The following is a 21,514-nucleotide window of genomic DNA, read 5'->3' on the forward strand; positions in this document are numbered from 1 at the left end:
TCACTGAGCTCCCTCCAAAAAGGCCAAAAACCTGCCCCATTTCCTGTCATATGCAGATGAATTATACTTATATACCAAGCTGATTATACGACATAATACGATTAATATGATTATACGCTAACTTGCCCAATTCAGTGCACCATTCCTAAAAAGAGGTAGCGCTCATTAATTTCCATCCCCTCAAAATTATCTGTCTCCCGATCATCACGCAGAGGCTGATGCACAGATGGCCGACATGCTTGCCCGGGCAGCTGTCGTAGCCCATTTATGCCCCTCCTCTTCTGCACTGGTATGGAAATTGAAGCTGGTTCCTCCGTCCAAGCCAAGTAGGCCCATGTCCTCTTTGAATGGAAAGGCTTACATTGCGGCATGACAGGCTGGTTTGGCCCTGCACATAAAGCCAACCTTGCAGGCCTACCAGGCAGATCTACTCAAGGACAACAGACCCAGAGTCCTTCAAAGAGCTGTGTCCACCAGGCTATTGGCATGTCTATGGGATGCCTGGTGTCTGTTTTATCATATCTGGCTGAACGTTTTAGAGATACTTGTCAAGGACAAGGCCTTTCTGCTCTACATTTTGGGTGCTTTCATTGAGAGGTTCCAGTAAGCAAAGAAGTAATCAATGCATACTAGCACATCTTGCCAAGGCGAGGTGGCTATATAGCACAGCAGGTTCACTCACGCTCTTCTTTTGGGCAACTCTTCATAAAGCCCCTGATTCTCTAGTTCTCCACATCAGGCAGACACTGAGCTGGTAGTGAAGCTGCAAAGGCCATGGAAAAAATGCAAGGACGAGAAAATGGTTTCTCGTCCAAGCGGGAAACCTCCTCCTGGGCAGGGCAGGCGTTCAAGATGGACTGAGCACCTAGAATCGGTGAATTGAGCCAATTGATCCGTCCACTCCGGTTCCAAAGAAGGCCCGGAACACTCCTTTGTGTCCCCAAAATTATTCTCTTGCTCTCCCTGGTGTTGCATGCTGGCATCGAGAACATGGGAAGGTTGTCTGGTTGTTCTGCTGTTGGCAGCTTTTAATTCATTACATTTATATAGCATTTTTCTAGGCACAAAGAGCTTTACTTTTAGAAACTCTCTAATTTATCTTGAATCTCTGTAGAAGACCATTTATTTCCGGGACCACTGCTAAACACTTTTGATATCCAACATTTTTGTCCCTAACCATGTCGGTGGAAAAGGGGTATTAGAGACGGCTATTTTCTCATGTTCGACTGGTTCATATCAATAGACCTGAAAAACGTGTGATTTCATGTTCAAATAGTCCCTCTCTACAGGCCATTCTTGAAATTCGCCTTTTCAAAGTCCTATCCTTCGGCTTTGACCCTGGCTTACCGCACATTTACCAAATGTGTCAAAGCAGCACTCTAACTACCACTAGCAGACTTGCTCTCATGTCAGAGAGTCAGACCATGGGAATGGAGACTCAGACAGTTCAGAGGATTTGGGAGGTATTCAGGGAAGCCAAGGTGGACCTGTTTGCCATTCCCAAAGGGGACCTCGATTAGGGGTAGAGGGCGCATTGCGGTTTTGGAGTGGCTGGTGGATTCACCAACTGACATTCACGGCACACTACTTGCCTACGTCCCCGTGAATGCCCGGCCAAAAACGGGGCATTATTCGGTTGAGTGTTTTCTCGTGCCCTAGATGGCCAGCCATTGGATTATGGTGAGCCACCTGGAAGAGGGTTTCCCGACGGCTCTTTGGAACAAACAATCTTTTGTTTGAGTGTCCTGCGTAACTCGATATAACCTATCTTTGATAACAGAAAAATACGGGTATGTTCATGCAACGTCAGGCCAGAGCTGTTGACCATCGATTACTCACTTGGTCAAACGCGTGCTTGAGACTCGTCACGTGACTACATTAGAGGGAAATCCTCCTCTGGTAATCCCCTGAGGATGTCAACTCTCTCCTCTGTGGAGCAGACGTATATGGCCCTGGCACCACCTCTCTAGCCACGTCACACACAGAGACCACATTTTACAGGACCCATCCACACATATTTCCTTTTAATAGATTCTTAAAATCAGGCCAATTTGTTCACAAAATCAGTTGATGGGTGAGGCTTGAATTATGCACACCCCGCACCCTCACCCGTTTATCCATGCCCAATGCCCTGTCTAGCTCCAAGTGTTGGTGAATGGAGGTTTGAGAACACCCTGATACTATGCGTGGCATGATACAACGTGTGGCATGTATCCCCTTTTAGACTTACCGGTACACAATATGCCCCTGCCCAATCGGGGCAGCCTGCAGAATGTCAGGGATACGGACCAGTGTCGCCACCTCCATTGCTGAGCTTTGATCCTGGAAGTGCCTGGCTTTCCCGCAGCCCCAGCAGACCAGCCCAGGCCTCCCTACCTCACTTGTGGGGGCAGATAATTACAACCCAGGTGACAAGCCTTACTGCTCTCTCTCTCCCGCAGACAAACACACGACCATGTCCCCATGACCACAACATGTAAGCTTGGTTCCCTTTCAATTCAGTTCACTCTACATGGCTGTAAGCACTTTGTGGAGTGCTTCTGAGACCAGTGGTTCTCAAAGTCCACGACCCATAGCCAGGGGGTCCACAAAATAATTGGCTATAAATGATCAAATTGTGCTGTATTATTAAAAAGTGCATATTTATAGATGTGGACCATTTGCGCCAATAAAACTAGTATATTGTATCCATTACTCCTACCCACATTGTCTTTGGGCCAATAGAATCTCTGATATGATTATGACCTATCATGTCAATCTGTCATGAATCACTCATTTCACTCAGGAAAAAAATATCTCTACACGCTGTTCCTGCTGCTGTTTACCTTGGCTTATTACCTAGCTAACTGGCGAGCATGGAGAAATATTTAAGTCCAAATCGTCAAGTGATGCTAAGCCCAAACTAGCTAAATTGAGAAAATATAGCGGCAATTATATAGAGTTTGGTTTTATTTAGAACAGCAACGGGAGACCAAAATGCATCATGTGTCTTCAGGTGCTAGCGAACTAAGCCATGAAGCCCGTCAAGCTAAAGTGGTATCAAAGCACTCTGAATGTAAGGGCAAAACAAATAAATTTTTCTGCCGAAATAGCAAGGAATACATCCACCAGAAAAAACGGATTGTGACCCTGGCCACAACATCTGACAAAGCACAGAAGGCTCAACGGATTGCTAAAAGTACGAATCCACACACAATTGCACAAGAACTCATACTTCTAGTGGTGGTTGAAATGTGTGAAGTCATGCTTGGTACAGAGGCAACAAATAAACTGAAAGCTATACCTCTCTCAAATTACACCATGAGGAGGAGAATTAAAGAACTCTCGGCTGACATTCAGTCACAGCTACTGGATAGATTGCGCTCCTGTAAGCAATTAGCTATTCAGTTGGATGAATCAACAGACATTACCAGTGCGGCTCAGTTTATTTATTTTTTTTGGGCCATTATCCATGGATAGGGAAGATTTTGGAGTACTTTCTGTTCTGCAAGGAGGTGCCTGGCAGGACAACAGGTGAGGAAATATTTAGACTGCGGGATGCTTTCATGAAACGGGACTGAGGTGGGAAAAATGTGTGACCATTTTTACGGATGGTGTGTAAACCCAAAGATTATGGCTATGTACTGTATGCTGCATCGGCAGGTGCTCACATCAAAAGGCATGTATCCTATATATTCTCTCTATCACTGCAGTTAATTTTGTGAAGTCAATGCCACTGCAGTCACATTTGTTTGGTCAACTTTGTAGCAAGATGGATGCTGGGCATGACACACTGCTGTATCACACAGAAGTATGATGGCTCTCATGGTAATGTTTTGCAGCATGTGTTTGAACTACGCAGTGAGGGGTCAGAGTTTATGAGCATTGACAAACCGCATATCGCAGAGTTTTTTTCCAACCTGGAGTGTGTAGCCAAATTGGCATATCTTTCTGATGTTTTTAACTTGCTCAACAACCTAATCCTCTCTATCCAAGGAGGCTATGCATCTATCCTGGAAGTCAGCAACAAAATCACTGCATTCATGAAGAAAACAGCGCTATGGAGAAGAAATATACAAGATGGAGTAACAGACGTGTTCCCCCAACTGAATGAGTTTCTCCACACAAAAAAACTGTGTGGCACAACTGTGTGACACCTGCAGACATTTGGCCCTCCCTCTCACATGAGTATCCTGAACTCACTGCCGAAGCCTTGAGATTATTGCTCTCCTTTCCAACCACTTACCTCTGTGAGTCATCATTCTCCATTTTGGCTGAAATGAAGACTAAGTTCAGGGCTTCCTTGCATGTGGAGAATGAGCTTAGAGTCTGCCGGTCATCCATCACACCAATGATGGGCCAGGCCACTGGAGAATAGCGTGAAGCCTCCGCATGCTGTGAGTCTCTGCGATGACATGTACAGCGAGCCACATGATAAGATGCAGGGATTGAAGTCTCAGAAGCGGAGGCAACTTGATTGAGGTGAGTAACTGTGCCATTACGAGGACCAAGTAAGCAGTGGGAATTGTGGAGAAAAGGCGATAATTGTTTTTTTTTTTTTTTTAAAGAGGGGGGGGGTCAAAAGCCTCACTCCCCTAAGGAACTTTATGACTACATCATGTTTGCATTTTAAGAAGCCAGCCTCCAGGGTGTGGTATGCTGAAATAGTTGCTTCATAAACCTTGAGTGTTGACGGGGCAAACGCACCCCAGTTAAATATTTTCAAATTGATGGGGCACAAATGCCATTTCTAATCAGAGGATTGGTGTGATTGTATAAGGGTTTCAACAAGGTCATCTTAGAAGAAATCCCCATATTGCTCACAGCAATGTCGAGTGAACTGAATCGAAAGGGAACTAAAGGTTAAGGCATCTTTCAGTGTATAGGGAATTTTCAGTGTGAGGACATCATTATATCATGAGAGGAACTTAACCGTCAAATCAAGAGAAGTGTAAGATTAGCAGGAGGATCATGCAAATCTATTATCACTGTAATCAGTTGAATAACAAGTAACCTGTAACAAGTAATGAGTCCTGATGAATCACTCAATGACCTATTTCTGTATTTTAAGACAATCTGTCTCTCAAATTAGCATCGTCCTCAAAACTGCAGATTAATTTCCAAAGTGGAATGCCCTCATTTACTGAAAAGTTCTCATATAACCCAGGCCTCCTCATGCACTTTATAACTTAACTTAACTTATATAATAATAATTTGCAATAATATGAGTAGATGCTTTAACTTACCATAATTGTTTGTTGTTGTTGCTGTTATGGTTGTTTTTGAGCGGTGAGGGTTTGAGATCAGTGTGGTTCGATGTCATTTCTGATCAGCAGTGGTTTGAGATTTATGCAATAATCCGTGTAAAACACAGATGAACAAAACGAATGCACACAGTCGGAATGCAAGATTTAGACAAGAAGAAAAAGGAAAGGAAAGAAAGAAAATGGGCGTGCGGGGTAATATGCACACAGTTGAAACAGTAGAAAAGTGAAGAAAAAAAACAGATGCTAAGCAGGCTAGTTCACACAGTACGCATTTTTGCTTTCCATCTGTGCTATTTTTAATTGTCGCTCTATTTACATGTGCATGCCTCAGATGGACATGTTTGAAGCATCTCGCTGTTATTCAGCATTATAAATGCTGCATTTTTTGTTTCGCTCACCTGTTGTGCTTCCTCACTGAGAGGGTCTCATTCAGAGGCGGCGCTGCTTGAGGTTTGTTGAGGGGCGCTGCCACATATTCACACGGCTTGTAAAAACAACAATGTTTTTATCCAGACTTTTTGAAAAGTCTGTGATTTTGCTTGCTGACATCACTAATGAACATTGGAATATCTCTTCGCCCACTTGCGGCTCGTATGGTAGGAAAGTGCATACTTTTATTATGGATTTAGGTACACGTCAGGGGGCATGATTAATTGCATCTATATTTTTAGCGCGTTATTTTTTATATAATTAATTGCACTAAATGAATGTGTTAAATCGAATTGAAATTAGAATAGAGTCAAACTGAATGATGACTGTGTTAGAAATACTTAATTTGTGAAATGGCACATACAGATTTCATACAGTTTTGGAATGATCAGGTTCTGTGAATATATTTCATTTGACAGATGTGCTGCATGTCGGGATATGATGCTTTGCTGTGTGCTGTATTGCATTTGAACATGTGTGTAGACTGACTACCAGCATCAGTACTATGAATTTACAGTCAAAGGATTTATTGCAGGCATGTAGGTTCTACTAAATAAAGTGACACGTAAACTTCCTCATAACGTCTGTTATGGGGAAAATACATTTTTATAATCGTGTCTCCATTTGTTTTGCTTAGCAAGTTGTGATAGTGATATTGATAGATAACATAAATGTTATGTGTATTCAGGAGAGTTTATGTTATATGACAGGATGGATGTGTAATTAAATAATGTCAGGTCAACACTTTTAACATTATTGTAGGATATTCCAATCATTATTTTCTAGTAAAATACATGTTTCAGTCGTTCAATGAATGCTATATTTTATCTTAAATATATACACATACACTGGCGACCTGTCCAGGGTGTCACCCGCCTTTCGCCCAATGTTAGCTGGGATAGGCTCCAGCCCCCCGCGACCCTGTACACAGGATAAGCGGTTGACGATGGATGGATGGATGGATATACACATACAGGCTTTTATCTGAAACTCCTATATATAAACAGGAAATGAAAAACATAGCTTCACATTAATGAATGCTTTTAAATGATGGAGCTTGATGTGAAAAGTTTCTATATCCAGATACAATACTTCTTGTTATAGGTTATGTTAATATCTGAGAGGACAGAAGACATGAATTGAACTCTGTGTGACTCTGTAAAGATAAGCAGGATTATGAAAATATCTTGTATTGAGTACTATTTTACTTATTACACTTTCAAAACAAATCCTGTCAAATTTACAGTAAAAAAAACTGGCAGCTGTGGTTGCCTGAAATTCACCGTAAAAAATATGGTAACCACTCTTCAGTCTTTATGGGATGTGATTTTGATACCTCTACATTTTAAGGTGCATTATTTAGATTATTAAATTATATAAACTTTAACCTTCTGAAACTGTAAAAATCTTTTCACTTTATAATGTAGTGTTACTCACTTTACTAATTACAGAAATGCACATGATGATAAGAAGTTTATCAATAGTGGCCTCTCGGGTGCAATGACCAATAAACTTGTACTGAAAAACACTCAACACCATCAGGGTAGCACATGTACAATTCAAATAATGTGATAAACATTAACTAAACTACATCAAATATAATGCTGAACACCCCAATGTAGATAAGTGATATAAAAAATAAGAAGAAACAAAACTATTCTCAAAATATAATATAATGTGATGGGTCACGCAGGGTACGGTTTTTGTTTTACTGTAATTTTAACAATAATTTACCATAAAAAGTACAAATACTCTCTTGTTAAACATAATATACATTTTACCATTTATTATATGGTAAAAATCATATTGTTAAGTATATTAGCATTTTTTTACCGTCTATTTGAAGGTAACTACCTGTTAACCAATTAACGTTCTTTTACTGTAGCATTTTTACAGTCTTTTACCGTTAGAATTATAGACATGTTTTTATAGTGTAGTATACCATCAATGCATAAATTAGGTAAATTATATGTTGTTGTGCAGCACTCCATGCCTTAAATGACAATTGTATTAAAATTTTTATTTATCCTTTATATATTCAGTTATTTTGTTATTACTAATTTATGGTTGAGTGCTTTTGAACTTGATATTATTCTTTAAATATAACTTAAATGTTGAGGTCAGGCTCTGCGTCTTCCTGTGTGTTTGACTAATGCTGTTAATTAAACAGGCCTTTTAACTTGGTACAGACAATTGTCGGGATGGGGGGGGGGGGGGGGGGATGGGTGATCCAGCACAAAGTAATTTAAGTGTTCTGTCTTTCTGACTTTGTATAATATTCAAGTTAAGTAGATAATCCTATATTTATACATTAATTGATGATGAATCAAGATCACATCTTTAACTTAAAATATAACCGTTATCTGTGATATAGTGCATCTGCAATACACTGTGTACATCACACACTGAATAGAGATAATGATAGGAAAAGTGATAAGTTTGGTTTGTTTTAACTGCACAATTCTACAGTCATCATTATATCAAATCCACATGAAACACCACGTGACAAATCCTCACCGATGCGCTGTTTCTTCTCCAATATGGTAGGAAGCATTGTAGAGTATCGCAAGTGAAATGCATATCATGATAACTGTAACAGGATGATTGACAGGTTGGTGTACAGTGACAGGATGCACATAACATTGAAACTAAGGGCTCTTTGGTTTCAAGATGCGATTTTATGATGTGATAGTATGTCCCAATACTTGCACGCTTTTTTTCTGCACACTAAAAAGTAGACACATTTCCATCACAAAAGAGTACACAATTTAAGGGAATAGTATATGTACAGTAGGTGAATTGGAACACAACAAATGTCAATGCTTACTGAAATTTGAATCACTGCCCCCAGTGGCCTAAGCAGAAGGTGTAAGGGCAACAGACAAGTGTGAGCTCCAGTTTCCAGATAAAGTGTCCACAAAGTGTACACTCATATGAGTTTTAGTGGTTGATAAAGTAATGCAGTCAACAGGAATGCATATTTTATTTACTCTATCTCCAAACCGCAACCTAACCTTTATTGGAGTAAAAATGTTATTTTAGAATGAAAATTCAACCTTCTTATCATGCTTACAATTGTTTATGTGAACACGATTACTTCCTGATTCCCATGAAAAATATAAAGCTGGGTATCATCCCCTCCTAAGGGAAGTATTTACAAGGAGAAATGCAGAGGACCAAATCCAGAGCCTGGTGGCACTCCACATTTGTTTATGTGAAAGCATTTACTTTCTGATTTCCACAGGACCAGAAAAAATATCTCTGAGGATGTTTGCACAATGTGCTGTTTCATCCATGTCCGTTGAGCAGAAAGCACCATTGGTCCGTTTTAATTCATCATGGCTAACTAATCATATTGAAATTATTCAGAATGGAAATGTTTTTTCTCAATATACCCCAGAAATGTGATGCAACACATGTATTTAAGGTAGAATTATTACATGTGTATCTTTTCATTATTTCCAAGCATTATGTCCTGACAGCTTTGACTGGGTGGACCAGTCATTAATCTGGGTGGATCCATGCCACTGTGGCCCTGATGATCTTGGGACTTGTCCTTTGTGAAATGTGAGTGTTTAAGAGCTCCTTCCACACAGAGATTAGCCTCTTGTACAGGAAACAGGAGATCATCATCACGGTAAGACTTCCTTCCTTTGCTTCCAGTTGCAGTTGCCCTCTAGACCCCCACCAGCCCTCAGAAAGATCCTCTCATTTACCATCTGAAGGCCATGACAACCTGAAACTGACCCAACTGTTCAAGGAGGTACAGCAGAATATTACAATACTTGGAATAATAGTTTTCACCAAATGATTAAATAAGTTTTGTCAATGACAATGGTGTAATATTGGATTACTTTGCCTTTCAAGAAGAATCCACAGATTGAAGCTCCTCGTTTGTTGGCAGATGAGCTGAGTATTGAAAGTAGGACAGCTGTTACCGACCAGAATTCTCTGATTGGATTTTTCGTCACGGGAATTGTTGTGCCATGAGTAAGGTGAGTGTGTGTGCTTCAGAAGAAAGCTGTTCTCCATCTGTGTATCCCAAACTCACTTTGGCTGCTAGAGTCAGCTACCTCCATCCAGGAGCAGGATCAGACATGAATATCAGGATTCCAGGGATCAAACCTCCACTGAGCCCCAAGCCTTGCATCCTTCCACCAGCTCCTGCTGTTCCCACCGTAACGGCTGGCAAACCGTGGTACACACACAGCAGCTGTGTTCATAGCGCCAAGCAGAAAGAGGAAGCTGGTGCTCAGAGCAAAGCGAAACCCGAAAGGACGTCCTTTCTTTCTGCTGTCATTGAGAGGACCTCAAAGCTGTATGGAGACACATACACACCTGTACTGAGTAACAGAACAGCACCTGCCATGGAGGCTGCTACTGTGAGATCACATCCTGATGAGGATAGTGGCAAGACATCATTGACTGTAGAAACACAGAGTGCCATGCTGCCATCAGCCGGGCTTATACCTTCAGTTCCTGTAAAGGTATCCTATGTGCATTTCACTTTCACAGTGACTATTAGCTTATACAGTGTCAAATCAACCAAATTTGACTTCCCATGCTGAATTGTTTTTTATATTGTTAAGAGGTTTACTGAAGAAAGATGACAATGACAAATGATGATGAAAGACATTATAATGGATCCATTTTTAATAAGTAATCTATTATTTTAATGAGGGCCTTTTGTTTTGGAGTAAAACTACAGGTCAAAAAATTATCTTAGAAAGGTGTCAGCATCATGATTTTATTTTTAATCAGAGATAGGTAGGTACTAAAATCAGTTGTCCCTTTTTGCATTAAATGCCAATGATCTAAGTCCCAAAACACTTGTTTGTGTTGTTTTTCCAAAGTTGGAGTACCTAAAGGTACTCTAGAGGCATCTTAATATACTTTTAGAATCTAGTTCAGAACAAACTTTTCTTTTTGTATCATAATATTTAGGCTCTATACAGTTAACTCTAAGCAATAAGGGGCTGTCAATGTGGCTCCATCCATATATTGTTACATTTTACCCATTTTCAATGGCTGAAAACCAAAGGTGGGTCACGTGGTTTAAAGCTATTTTGTCTTGATATATGGCGTATTGGAGTAGTTTTGCCACAGTGCCACCTACATTTACGCATTTGGCAGAGGCTTTTATCCAAAGCGACTTACATTCAAGACTTGCATTCAAGGTATACATTGCATCAGTTTATGTGTTCTCTGGGAATCAAACCCATGATCTTGGCGTTGGTAGTACCATGCTCTACCATTTGAGCTGCAGGATAGACAATCTCTGTGAATACGTTTAAATAATGATGCAGTCACCTTTCTAAGGTTATTTTTTGACCTTTACTTTTGCTCCAAAATCATAGGTGAAAATTGGCATTTTGACCCCCAAACCCCACAATATAATGTATTGCTGAGAAAATATTGATAAATGGCATTTAATATTTTGGCTTTCTTTATCATTTATGTCTATCTTTCATGAGTAAAAAGATGATCAAAAACAAAATACACAGAATGACCCTTTAGAAAACCGTTATTGCTATTGTGTTTTTAATATTTTCATCAGTTTGCTAAGTTTAGATAAAAGGTTCATGTAGCTCAACTGGTAGAGATCACAGTGTTATCAACACCAAGCTCATCAATTTGATTCCCAGGGAACACACAAACTGATGAAATATATACCTCGAATGCACTGTAAATCACTTAGAATGAAAGTACATCTGACAAATGCATAAATGTAAGAAACAATATCTAATGTATGCAAATCCACATAGCTGATGTTTCAATACGTATTGTTTAAAAACATAGGATCTATTAAATGCTGAGTGATTTTATTGTGCTTAAACTGACAGCTTCATCAAACAAAGCTCTGGTCTGGTCTGGCCTGTTATAGGCTGAATGTGAATAGTGACTCTTATGGGATTTGGGCATGCTGGGTAATGTTTGTCTCTCCACCCAGATAGGCTGATTACAGCTGATATCTGAATATCTGTCATACCTCATGCTAAATAGACTAAAACCAATCTTCACCTTCCTCTTCTACTTCTTACTTGAAGACTACATTTTAAAGATATGTATTGTTTTAAAACCTCAGTTCCTTAAAATACAGATTAGCACATAACCAGCCATTGTCAGGGATGGGAGTAGAGAGGCAAGGACTTGCAACAGAATTGCAGTGAGGAGCTTTTATTTAAAAAAAAACAAACAAACTACCACGTAGGGGAGAAACAACGTCCCAAAAACAGACTGGAACCGGGTTGGCTGGGCAGGAGAAGGGGAGCCTTATGTACCAGGCTCAGAACAGGAATCTCCAGACACCAGCAGCACAGACAGACAGACCAAACACCTACACAAGGATAACATCCAAAATGAACTGGCATGGGGCCGAAAACACAGGGAGGTTAAATAGGGAAGGAAATGAGGAGGGTAATGAGGGAATGCAGGTGAGGCAAATAAATAAGGGGGGTGGGGTATCACTCATGATTGAGCTGACATGACTGCACATGACAATGAGAAAACACAAAGCCAAGTGCACTCACGCAACACATGCCAAGTGCACTCACGCAACACATGACAAGACACAAGAACACATGGCAATGAAAACCAAACAAAGCAATGTGTTGCCACAACATAACAAAAAATGTGTCATTATTCAGCCACAAAAAGATATAAACAAAACCAACAGAAGTGGCTGAACCCTACCCAAAGGGATGCCACCTAGCGTCCCAAAAGGGGAAAACAAACACAAGACAGGACCAAATAACACAGACAGAAAGGAGGGGCTGGAGGCACAAGAAGTAGCAACCAAGGGAGGGGGAGGGGGAGGAAACCAGGGGGAAGGCTTCAGAAGGGGGCCTGGGAGGAAATGAAAATGAAACCAAACAAATACTTGGCAATGAAAATCAAACAAAGCCGTGTGTTCACACAACATAACGCAAAATATGTGTCACAATTCAACCACAAAATGTTTTTAATAAAACCAACAGAAGTGGCTTAACCCTGACAGCCATCTTTAAAAACAAGGGTATTACTATTATATTATTAGTATTCTGAACAGTTTTTATGACTTATGCTAGTGTTTATATTTAATTGCATAATCTCTACTGAATATACTCTAGTCTAGTAATCTATTAGAAACTAATAATAATAATAATAATACAGCTACCATTATTATTGCTACTGATACTTGTAACATTTACATTTATGCTCTTGAAAGATTCTTAACAAAACAACATAAACAGCACAGAAAACCACTCAGCATGAAACTCATGCGTGTAGAAGACTCCTCAAAAAATGAACTATTGTGTGTGTGTGTGTGTGTGTGTTGTAACAGAAACATCAAAAGAGATATGGATCAATAAAAATACAGGAGAAAATTTTATGATGCATATTGCACTTTAATCTTTCAAAAACCTGCAAGCTCCAATCTGATTGGATGAATTCTATATTTGTTATGTATGTGTGGCAGGGTGGAAGGGCGGGGCCGGGTCATGATTCCACACACCCAGCCCCTAATCAGACTAATCAAGTATAAAAAGGGATAAATGCCGACTGGAGATGGCAGTGCGACAGAGAGAGAGATTTACGGTCAGCTGTCCGACACCTTTGTGTGTTTGCCTTTTTGTTTACGTTTTTTATTAAACTTTTATTTATATTGTCAAGTCGGTTCTTGCCTCCTCCTTTCCATGAATCCTTTACAGTATGCCAGATAAAAGTTTTGTATACAAGGGAGATAATAGTCGTGTTCACACAAACAGCCTTTTTTACCTACTGTACAATATCCAGATTACAGGTCATGTATGAACACAAACCCTTTTGAATATACTGGTACATTTTGCTCTGGCAATTTTCCTTAATGCGAAGTTGTAACATTACCTGTACATTTCTATATTGATGGTATGTGTGAACAGAGCCAGAAGATTACCGGTTTGAGTTCATAGGAGGTCAGGGCACGCTGATGTAAGAATGTTCTGGTGGAGATGACGCCGTTTAACTCGTAAGTAAGAAAAATGTCAACAAACTGGTCAGATAGTGAAACTAGAGCACTTCATCTGAGCAGATGAATACATTTCCCGACAGCTGAAAGGGACAATTTGCGATTTCCCATGTATTCTCTGATGAACCCACGTTCTTCACGCAGACCACTTGTAGCAAAATATGTACATATTACTGTGCTATTCAGCTTTAGATAGCGTCTCCGCCTTTGGATGCTAGCGACAGCATTTTGTTCTCTATAGTTCAAAAGTCTCATTTGAAGTCGTTGCATACGGTGTCATTGAGTCCGTTTGCTCAGCTACAAAATAATATCCCCCATGTTTTTAAACTAAAAGCCCACATTTACAGCAAAGCAGAGTTGAGGTCATTTCTGGCAAACAACATCACATAGTTTAACGGTATTTGGTGCTGATGTGTTAATGGTAGCAAAATGGAAAAAGACAGAAAATAGTTTCATGTGTGAACAGCACATTTACCAGTAAAGGCAACCCAACGATTTTCCTGTAATTTACCTGGTTGCATGTGTGAATGGGGCTATGGACTGTTGCACCAGCATGCATGAGAGCACACACATTACATTGACAAAAAGGTGACAAGATCAAGTGGGAGAGGGTCACAAAACACAAGACATCCCCAATATAAACTATATATATTCTATTTTGTTTGTAGAGTTATGCCTGTGAAATTGTCTGTAATTAGACAGACAAATGGAAATTCTGACCAAGAACTTAATTTTTTCCAAGGGACAACCTGACTGCTGCATTTGCCTTTTTGTTGCACATCAGTGTATTATGGTATTGTAACGCTTGAGCAACGAGGCAGACGAGGAGATGCGGATCCAAACGCAGTCTAAACTTTATTTAATTAACAAACAGGTAAACACAAAGGAACAACCCACAATGGGGAAATCAAACATAAAAACCGCTAACTAAATACGACGTAAACAACCAGAGGACTCGGGAAGGAAACACACACCAGGCTGACATCAAACAACGATAGACAAGGACTGAACAAAGAAACAGGGTATAAATACATAAACATGGGAAAAAGGGGCCAATGAACGAACAGAACTCAAACAAGATAACAAGGTGATTAACAGAAGCAAAAGGCAAACTAATGAGGGCAGGTGAAAACAATGACAGAAAACACGAACGCTAACAAAGAGACTATGGAGTTACATAAGGGACTAAAGTGAAAACTAAGAAATGCAAAAGTGACAAAAATGGCAAACAAAAGGGCAACAGAGAAACAAGACAGGGTATACATAACAGGTATCTGATTTATTCATTCTGGAATTCACAAGAAATGTACATGTAAAAGTAAATGACACTTTCCAGGGTAATTGGGCGGTTCTTGGTCAGAATAAGCTGTGAACTATAGTTCAATAAAATTAAATCAAAATTGTGATATAAGCAATTTTTTAACCATCATTATAGTGTTTGCATAAAAAGCATCATTTTAACACATAAAAAAAACTAAATAAACAAATAAAATTAAATTCAGTCAATTTCAATATGTTTCGTCTACACTCAGTAACAGTGTAACATTATCTTAATGATATTATTACTAATTTTTTATATTATAAATAAATATATAAATTGTATGATATATTAATACATAAATATATATATATATATATATATATATATATATATATATATATATATATATATATATATATATATATATACAGTATAAATGAAACTATTTTATAATGTCACTTATAAATAATTATCACATCATATGTTAATAGTATTTTATGTTATTTTTATCATATTGTTATCACAAAATCCCCGGATGTCCTCTTGTGGATTTAACATCTCGACATAAAACAATGTCATGCATGATGATGTCAGAGGTATGACGGTCACACACACACACACACACACTCACACACACACACTGACAGAGCGAGAGGAATGTACCAACTGACATGAGACTGAAGAGTCATGAAAACACACACACACACACATACAGCTGCGCTCATATGAGCTGAAGTCATTAAAGCGATGGTCCACATCCACATTTAAATGATCGTTGGTGATTTTACATCAGTATATCGGTGAGTTTCACTGTTTGTTTTCTTGATTTATTACATGTTTTATGGGATTTTTCCGTAACTCGATGCGTGCTTTCACTTCTGCTCATTTAACTGTTGATGTGTCTCAAATTCTGTTTCAATCAAACCCACTTTATACGCGGTTATATCTGCGTGCTTGACACAAACATTCATCACTTTAAACATGTTTACTGTGTTTATGTGTGAGCTGTGCTCGTCCACATCAATAGAAGTGAAGCTAACACACTTTAGCACACGCGGAGTAAATGAGTGAGAAAACAGACACATACATTCGAATGACTGATGATGATGATGATTATTATTATGAGGATGATGATGATGATGATGATGATGAAGAAGTACAGGGTTAAAGACTTTCACTGTTTTTGCTCATAGATTCATTGAGGATGGAGCTTCAACGTTGTGGAAACGCTGCTAGCGATATGAATCAGTAATAATCTGTGACGATTCTTGAGGCCGTAATGGATGTTATAATAGTGTTAAATTTTTTTTATAATTCTGTATTAATCTCAGTCGGACAATAGTAACAGTGCTGAGTAAGAGTTACTGTTGACTTCAATACAAACATTCATTCATGTAGTTAACACTTTTGTCTTTTAAGCCTCTCAAAACCTGTAAAAAATGTTCTGGTCCTATTTTACTCAAATCAAAAGAAACAAATATGAAATTATATTCTGCATACAGAAAATGATGCCTATTTTTGGGCACCGTGTCCTTATTTTCATGACTGTTTATTTTAGTTCCCAATTCTCATGCATGTGAAAACCCCCTGTTCAATATGATATTCTCATTACCAACTGCAACGTGGAAAATCATATATTTTTTAATCGTAAAACATTACACATCATAGTAGTACTCCTTTTGTACTGCCCATAATTTTTTAGTTGATTTTAATGAAGAAAATCTTTGTACAACAGCATCTTTTTAGTAATACAGTAAAAATGACTGTAATGGTGGTGAGAATAGTCATTGAAAACCATGGGAATGATAAAACAGTTAAAAATCCAGCCACAAAACTGCAGTAGTTCAATCAATGTCTTCTGATGTGATATGATCAGTTTTTGGTGAGAACAGACAAAAATATAACACTTTTTTTTTTTTTTTCACTGTCCATCTTTTCATTGCAGTCTCTCTAGGCACGATCATGATATGAAGCTCGATTAAACTTCCTAGTGTTTGATGCATATGCAGAGAACAAGGTGGCATTAGGTACTGTAAGCAAGTTTGAAATCATGATTGCCAAGGAGACTGCTGCTGTCAAGATTTATAGTGAAAAAAGTTAGATTTTGGTCTGTTGTGAGCTGTTGGCATCGAGCCTGGTGAAATGTAGCCACACTTTTGATCTTTTCCACATCTTTACCATCTATGGGGGTTGAGACGCATACACACTACATCCTCATGTGTGAGCCGCGTACGTCTCTGGCCATAACCGGCGTAAACTAGTGTTTTTCCTTGATGTCTAAACACAGCCAATCACCGGCACTTTTAGATTTGGGCACATCTAGCATGCTATATTGCAGCAATGCTTATTACTGACGTTGACGAGATTAACCCCTTAGTTATACTCGATAGTTTAGAGGCAATTCGGTTGGTGCCTAAAATGTATCGAACTTGATACCCAACCCTAAGTCCAGCCATTTCTTCCGTAAAGTATCTACATCACTTTGTAACACATTTGCATAATGTCAGCCTATGGGCTACTTTGGCCCGCCCTTAAACAACGGTAGTTATAGTCGAGGCCAGGATGATGCCAGATTTTCAAGATGGTTACTCCTGAAAGATGGTGCAGTTCCCACTTTGTTTTCTCACTCATTTATCTCCGCGTGTGCTAAAGTGTGTTAGCTTCACTTCTATATAATATAATTACAAGCTGTAATGTTACGGCCGCTATCCACAGTAGTCCACAGCTAACTTGTTCACTAACTGTTCTCCGTTCATAGTTCGGTGTGAAAAAAGTTGGGCTACACCCATTCCAACAAAAGATGACTTAGATGCACAATGTGTCTTTTACTTGAAGCTTTGTTAGGCTCACAATAATCAACAGTGTACTTGTATGAAAACTACAAAATTAAAACTTACCACTGTGAAACATCCTGCTCAAGTCGTGTTGCGAAGGTGGTACGGGTCGATCAGCTTGTTCTTCCAAACTTTCAATTTGGGATTTGGGCAAGAGCTGGTATGGCAAAAACCGACGCCACTGTTACCGTAGTTACAATAGTGTTTACAGCTGTTAAGGAAGACTCGGGAGCTGAAACTCTGTTATGTTAAAGGCCTTTACGTTTTCGACACATGCTCTACATGGTTACCCAATCACAACATACAAGGCCAGCTGACCAATCAGAGCAGACTGGGCTTTTCAGAAAGGGGGGCTTTAAAGAAACAGGAGGTATATCAGAGCGTTTCGGCCAGAGTATGAAGTGAGCAATGTACAGTTTGAGAAAAATTATGTTTTTTTTTTTGAGCATCTAAGCACGTAAACCTATTTTAGACCCCCAAAATAAAATTATGAACCTGTAAATTTGCATAATATGGGCTCTTTAATATCCTCTCTGTTCTCTACAGTCAGTTGTTGATCAAAAACAACCAAAAAACTAAAAACGTAATTCTAAGTACACATAGCATCTTCTGGCTATTAAAGTGATTTCAACCACAGTTTCTTCGCACGACAGCTGAAACCCTTAAAATACTATTTATACTTTTCAAAAAAAGCGGGGAATTAGTATTGGTTATTATAACGGTCACTATATTTATGAGGAAGTGATACCTGATTGGGCAATTCATTAATATTCATCAGTAAAGTGCTACTTGGTTGGCTGGAAAACCTATGACCCAACTCTAACTTAATTCCTAATCCTAATCAACCAAATAGCACTCATGTGAATGACTCTTCCCCTGCCATCCTATATTTTGGAAATCCACTAGCTGCATATCTATAGCTGCTGTTCAGTCTCTCTGCGATACTCTCTGGTCAATGTGATCTCACGAGAATGCATATGTATTTTTTCATTAAGTTTGGTACTAGCAAACTTACATTCTCATATGTTTGCACAGACACAGAAACAGACAATATTGAGTTATTGACCTATTTACAGCATATACACATCATAATTTTATGTATTAACCCCCTTGGAAACATACAAATGTTTATTTGTATTGTTTGAATCAATTCATATTGAATTAATCAGTTAATTCCATTGCATTTATAATCAGATAAGGTAACATTTATTTAAGGCAGTTGACCTTCTAATATGAAATCAAATCCCTTTATTGTCACTCAACCATATACACAAGTGCAACAGGGTGAAAGTGTTGCGTGCAGTTCCAAGCAACATAGCAATATGACAGTTACAATAAACATCTGATTACAAATAACACAGTTTACACATGCAGCACCCCCCCCCCACATGTAATCAGTGGAAATAAATATGAAGTGTTGTGTTGACGTTCAGCCGTATATTTATCATGACGTTCAGCAGTATAATAGCGCCCTCAACTGACATCTGTTATGAACAACATGGCTTAAAAATGGCAGTAAGCCTCAATAATTTAAGTAGGTATAGCTGCAGGCCGGAGACCTCCAAATGGGGGGGTTACTCAAAAAGGGGGTTGAACCATCTCCAAAAGGGGAAAGGGTTCCACTTCCACTCACAGTTAAGGGAATGGGTTAGGTTAGGGGCTGGCGATTTGGAGCTCATGCCCTTTTTTGGAGCAGTGCCTGCAGCGATACCCTTCTCCAATAATTCACTGCAACTACAATACTATGAGAACAAGCAAAATGTTTGACAGGTCGAAAGCGTCATTGTCCGCGGTCACAAAGTGACCAGTTTACAAAGTCTTCTGTAACACAGACCGGTGAGATATTTCAGGACACTTATTTCAATAATATCTCTAGGGGAGTAGGAACAGTTTTTACATACATTTCCATAAAGAAAATCACGTACAGCACCTTTAATATCTTAAATTTCACTCTCTACCTCACGCAAAGCTATTGTATGCCATCAGGGAGCACACTGGATCAGCGCATCGCCCTTTGGAATACTTTTTTACAGAATTTTGTAATTTTTCTGAATAAATTATTGTGATAAAATAGATCTGCCTGTTATGTTTTATATACTTAATAAATGGCTAGGTTTAGGATTGTCAATGTACATTAATCTACTTGTTACATGTTTTATATGTGGTTATGTTTAGGGGTTGGGTTAAGGGATCTAAAATATCTATAAAACAGTACAAATGTACAAATATATTTAAAATTTGTCATGGATTTGTCAATATTTTACGATTCTAAAGCTGTAAATACATAAAACTATTTTTTTATGTTTTAGATGCTTTCAAACTTCCATATTGAACATTTTAGTTTCTATTCAAATGTAATTACATTTACATTTGTAAGTACAAATGGTTATGTATATTAATGTGATCAGGCTGCTCTGGTGAAAGGAGTGTAATGAGGCAAAAGAAGTTTGAAAACAAATTTTATTTTTGCAATTCCATTTGGTGCTGTCACAGAAATGACATCTCCTTTTCTTTTGTGCAGTATTCAGTCGTGTATGGACAATGTTGTTCCTGCAGGTATTTATGTTGGCAGAAATATGCTTCAGAGCTGTGGCTGTACGGGACTCAATATTTGGAGTGGACTCTCTCCACAAATGTTTCCATCTCAGTATTTTTCCTAAGTAAGCAGTCATTAGAGTATTTTAACGCAAGATTTGGATGGGACTCTTGACTAATCACTGCAGCCTTTTTCTTTTGAAAGGTGGCATGATTTTAACTGCGCAGTCCAATACCGTGCCCTGAGCAGGCGCTCAACAGTGACACATGTTTTTGGAATGGTTTCTATTTCCTACACGCCAGGCAGCCCAATCTTCAAATGGGTCTAAAATTATTAATAAAACAGTATATTAAAGTTGGCATCTAGGGCTGGGGCGATTTATTGACGTAATCGGCGTCATCGATTACATAAATACGTCGATTTGCATAACGCGAGTCGGTGTGTCGCAATGGAATAATTAAAATGGCAGCGCCGGTTCAAGCATGGATTCCCCAAAAAACAAACTGCAGATAAAAAAAACTCGCCCATGGTCATCTAAAGCATTGGAGTATTTTAGCCAGAGACCTAAAAATGTGGTGCTGTGTAAGATATGCAAATTGGAAATGGCTTATCACAGCCGTACATCCGCCATGAACGAACACTTGAAACGAAAGCATCCCGGAGCGCTTGTCAGGACAGCAGCACCGTAAGTCGTGTTTACGTTTTGTCCCCACCCAAACATGATCTAGTATTACAACACGTGTTTCTGTTAGTAGTAGTCACTTAAAATATATTTTCTAAATGTTTCCTCATCGCCCCCATTTTAAAAGTAATTTCTGCACCGTTGCTAACATAACATTACACCATGAGTCATCTAATTTGGTTATTTGGCCGTGTTATATTTTCTGTTTGCTTTAACAGCCATGTATGAGTGAGAAAATTGTGTAAATTGTGTGACTGTTACAGTCTAAATAGTTTCAATTATATTCCTTGCCCCACTGAGATTTAATTCAGATTCCAAAACTTTTAGTTATTCCTGTTAGAAAAAAGTTAACTGTTTCTCGAATTGCACTAACGTTACTCTAAGATGAGGGGGAGGGATAGAGGAGGAGAGGTGGAATGTGGAGGGAGGGGAGGGAAAGAAGCGGGAGAGAGATTGTGTGTATGTGGTAAATTTTGTGTATTACTGAGAGTTGATTAAGAATGCACAAGTTTTAGTTATTCCTGTTAGAAAAACATTTA

The 21,514-nt window shown here is 38.9% G+C and overlaps 1 protein-coding gene across 2 annotated transcripts in view; it reads left to right on the forward strand.

Annotated features, from left to right (window-relative positions):
- The first annotated feature begins 9,158 nt into the window (after positions 1–9,158).
- The window catches only part of LOC127637033 (PH and SEC7 domain-containing protein 3-like), a 162,916-nt gene continuing 150,560 nt past the window's right edge, over positions 9,159–21,514 (forward strand). The window contains exons 1-2 of one of the 2 annotated variants that reach the window (XM_052117879.1): positions 9,159–9,438; positions 9,543–10,162. In XM_052117879.1, coding sequence (XP_051973839.1) covers positions 9,662–10,162 — 501 coding nt within the window. In that variant the 5' untranslated portion in view covers positions 9,159–9,438; positions 9,543–9,661. The remainder of the gene's footprint in view (positions 9,439–9,542; positions 10,163–21,514) is intronic. The other variant, XM_052117880.1, reaches the window with a different exon arrangement.

This window comes from Xyrauchen texanus, chromosome 44, assembly GCF_025860055.1.
Source record: "Xyrauchen texanus isolate HMW12.3.18 chromosome 44, RBS_HiC_50CHRs, whole genome shotgun sequence".
NCBI classification, from domain to species: Eukaryota; Metazoa; Chordata; class Actinopteri; order Cypriniformes; family Catostomidae; genus Xyrauchen; species Xyrauchen texanus.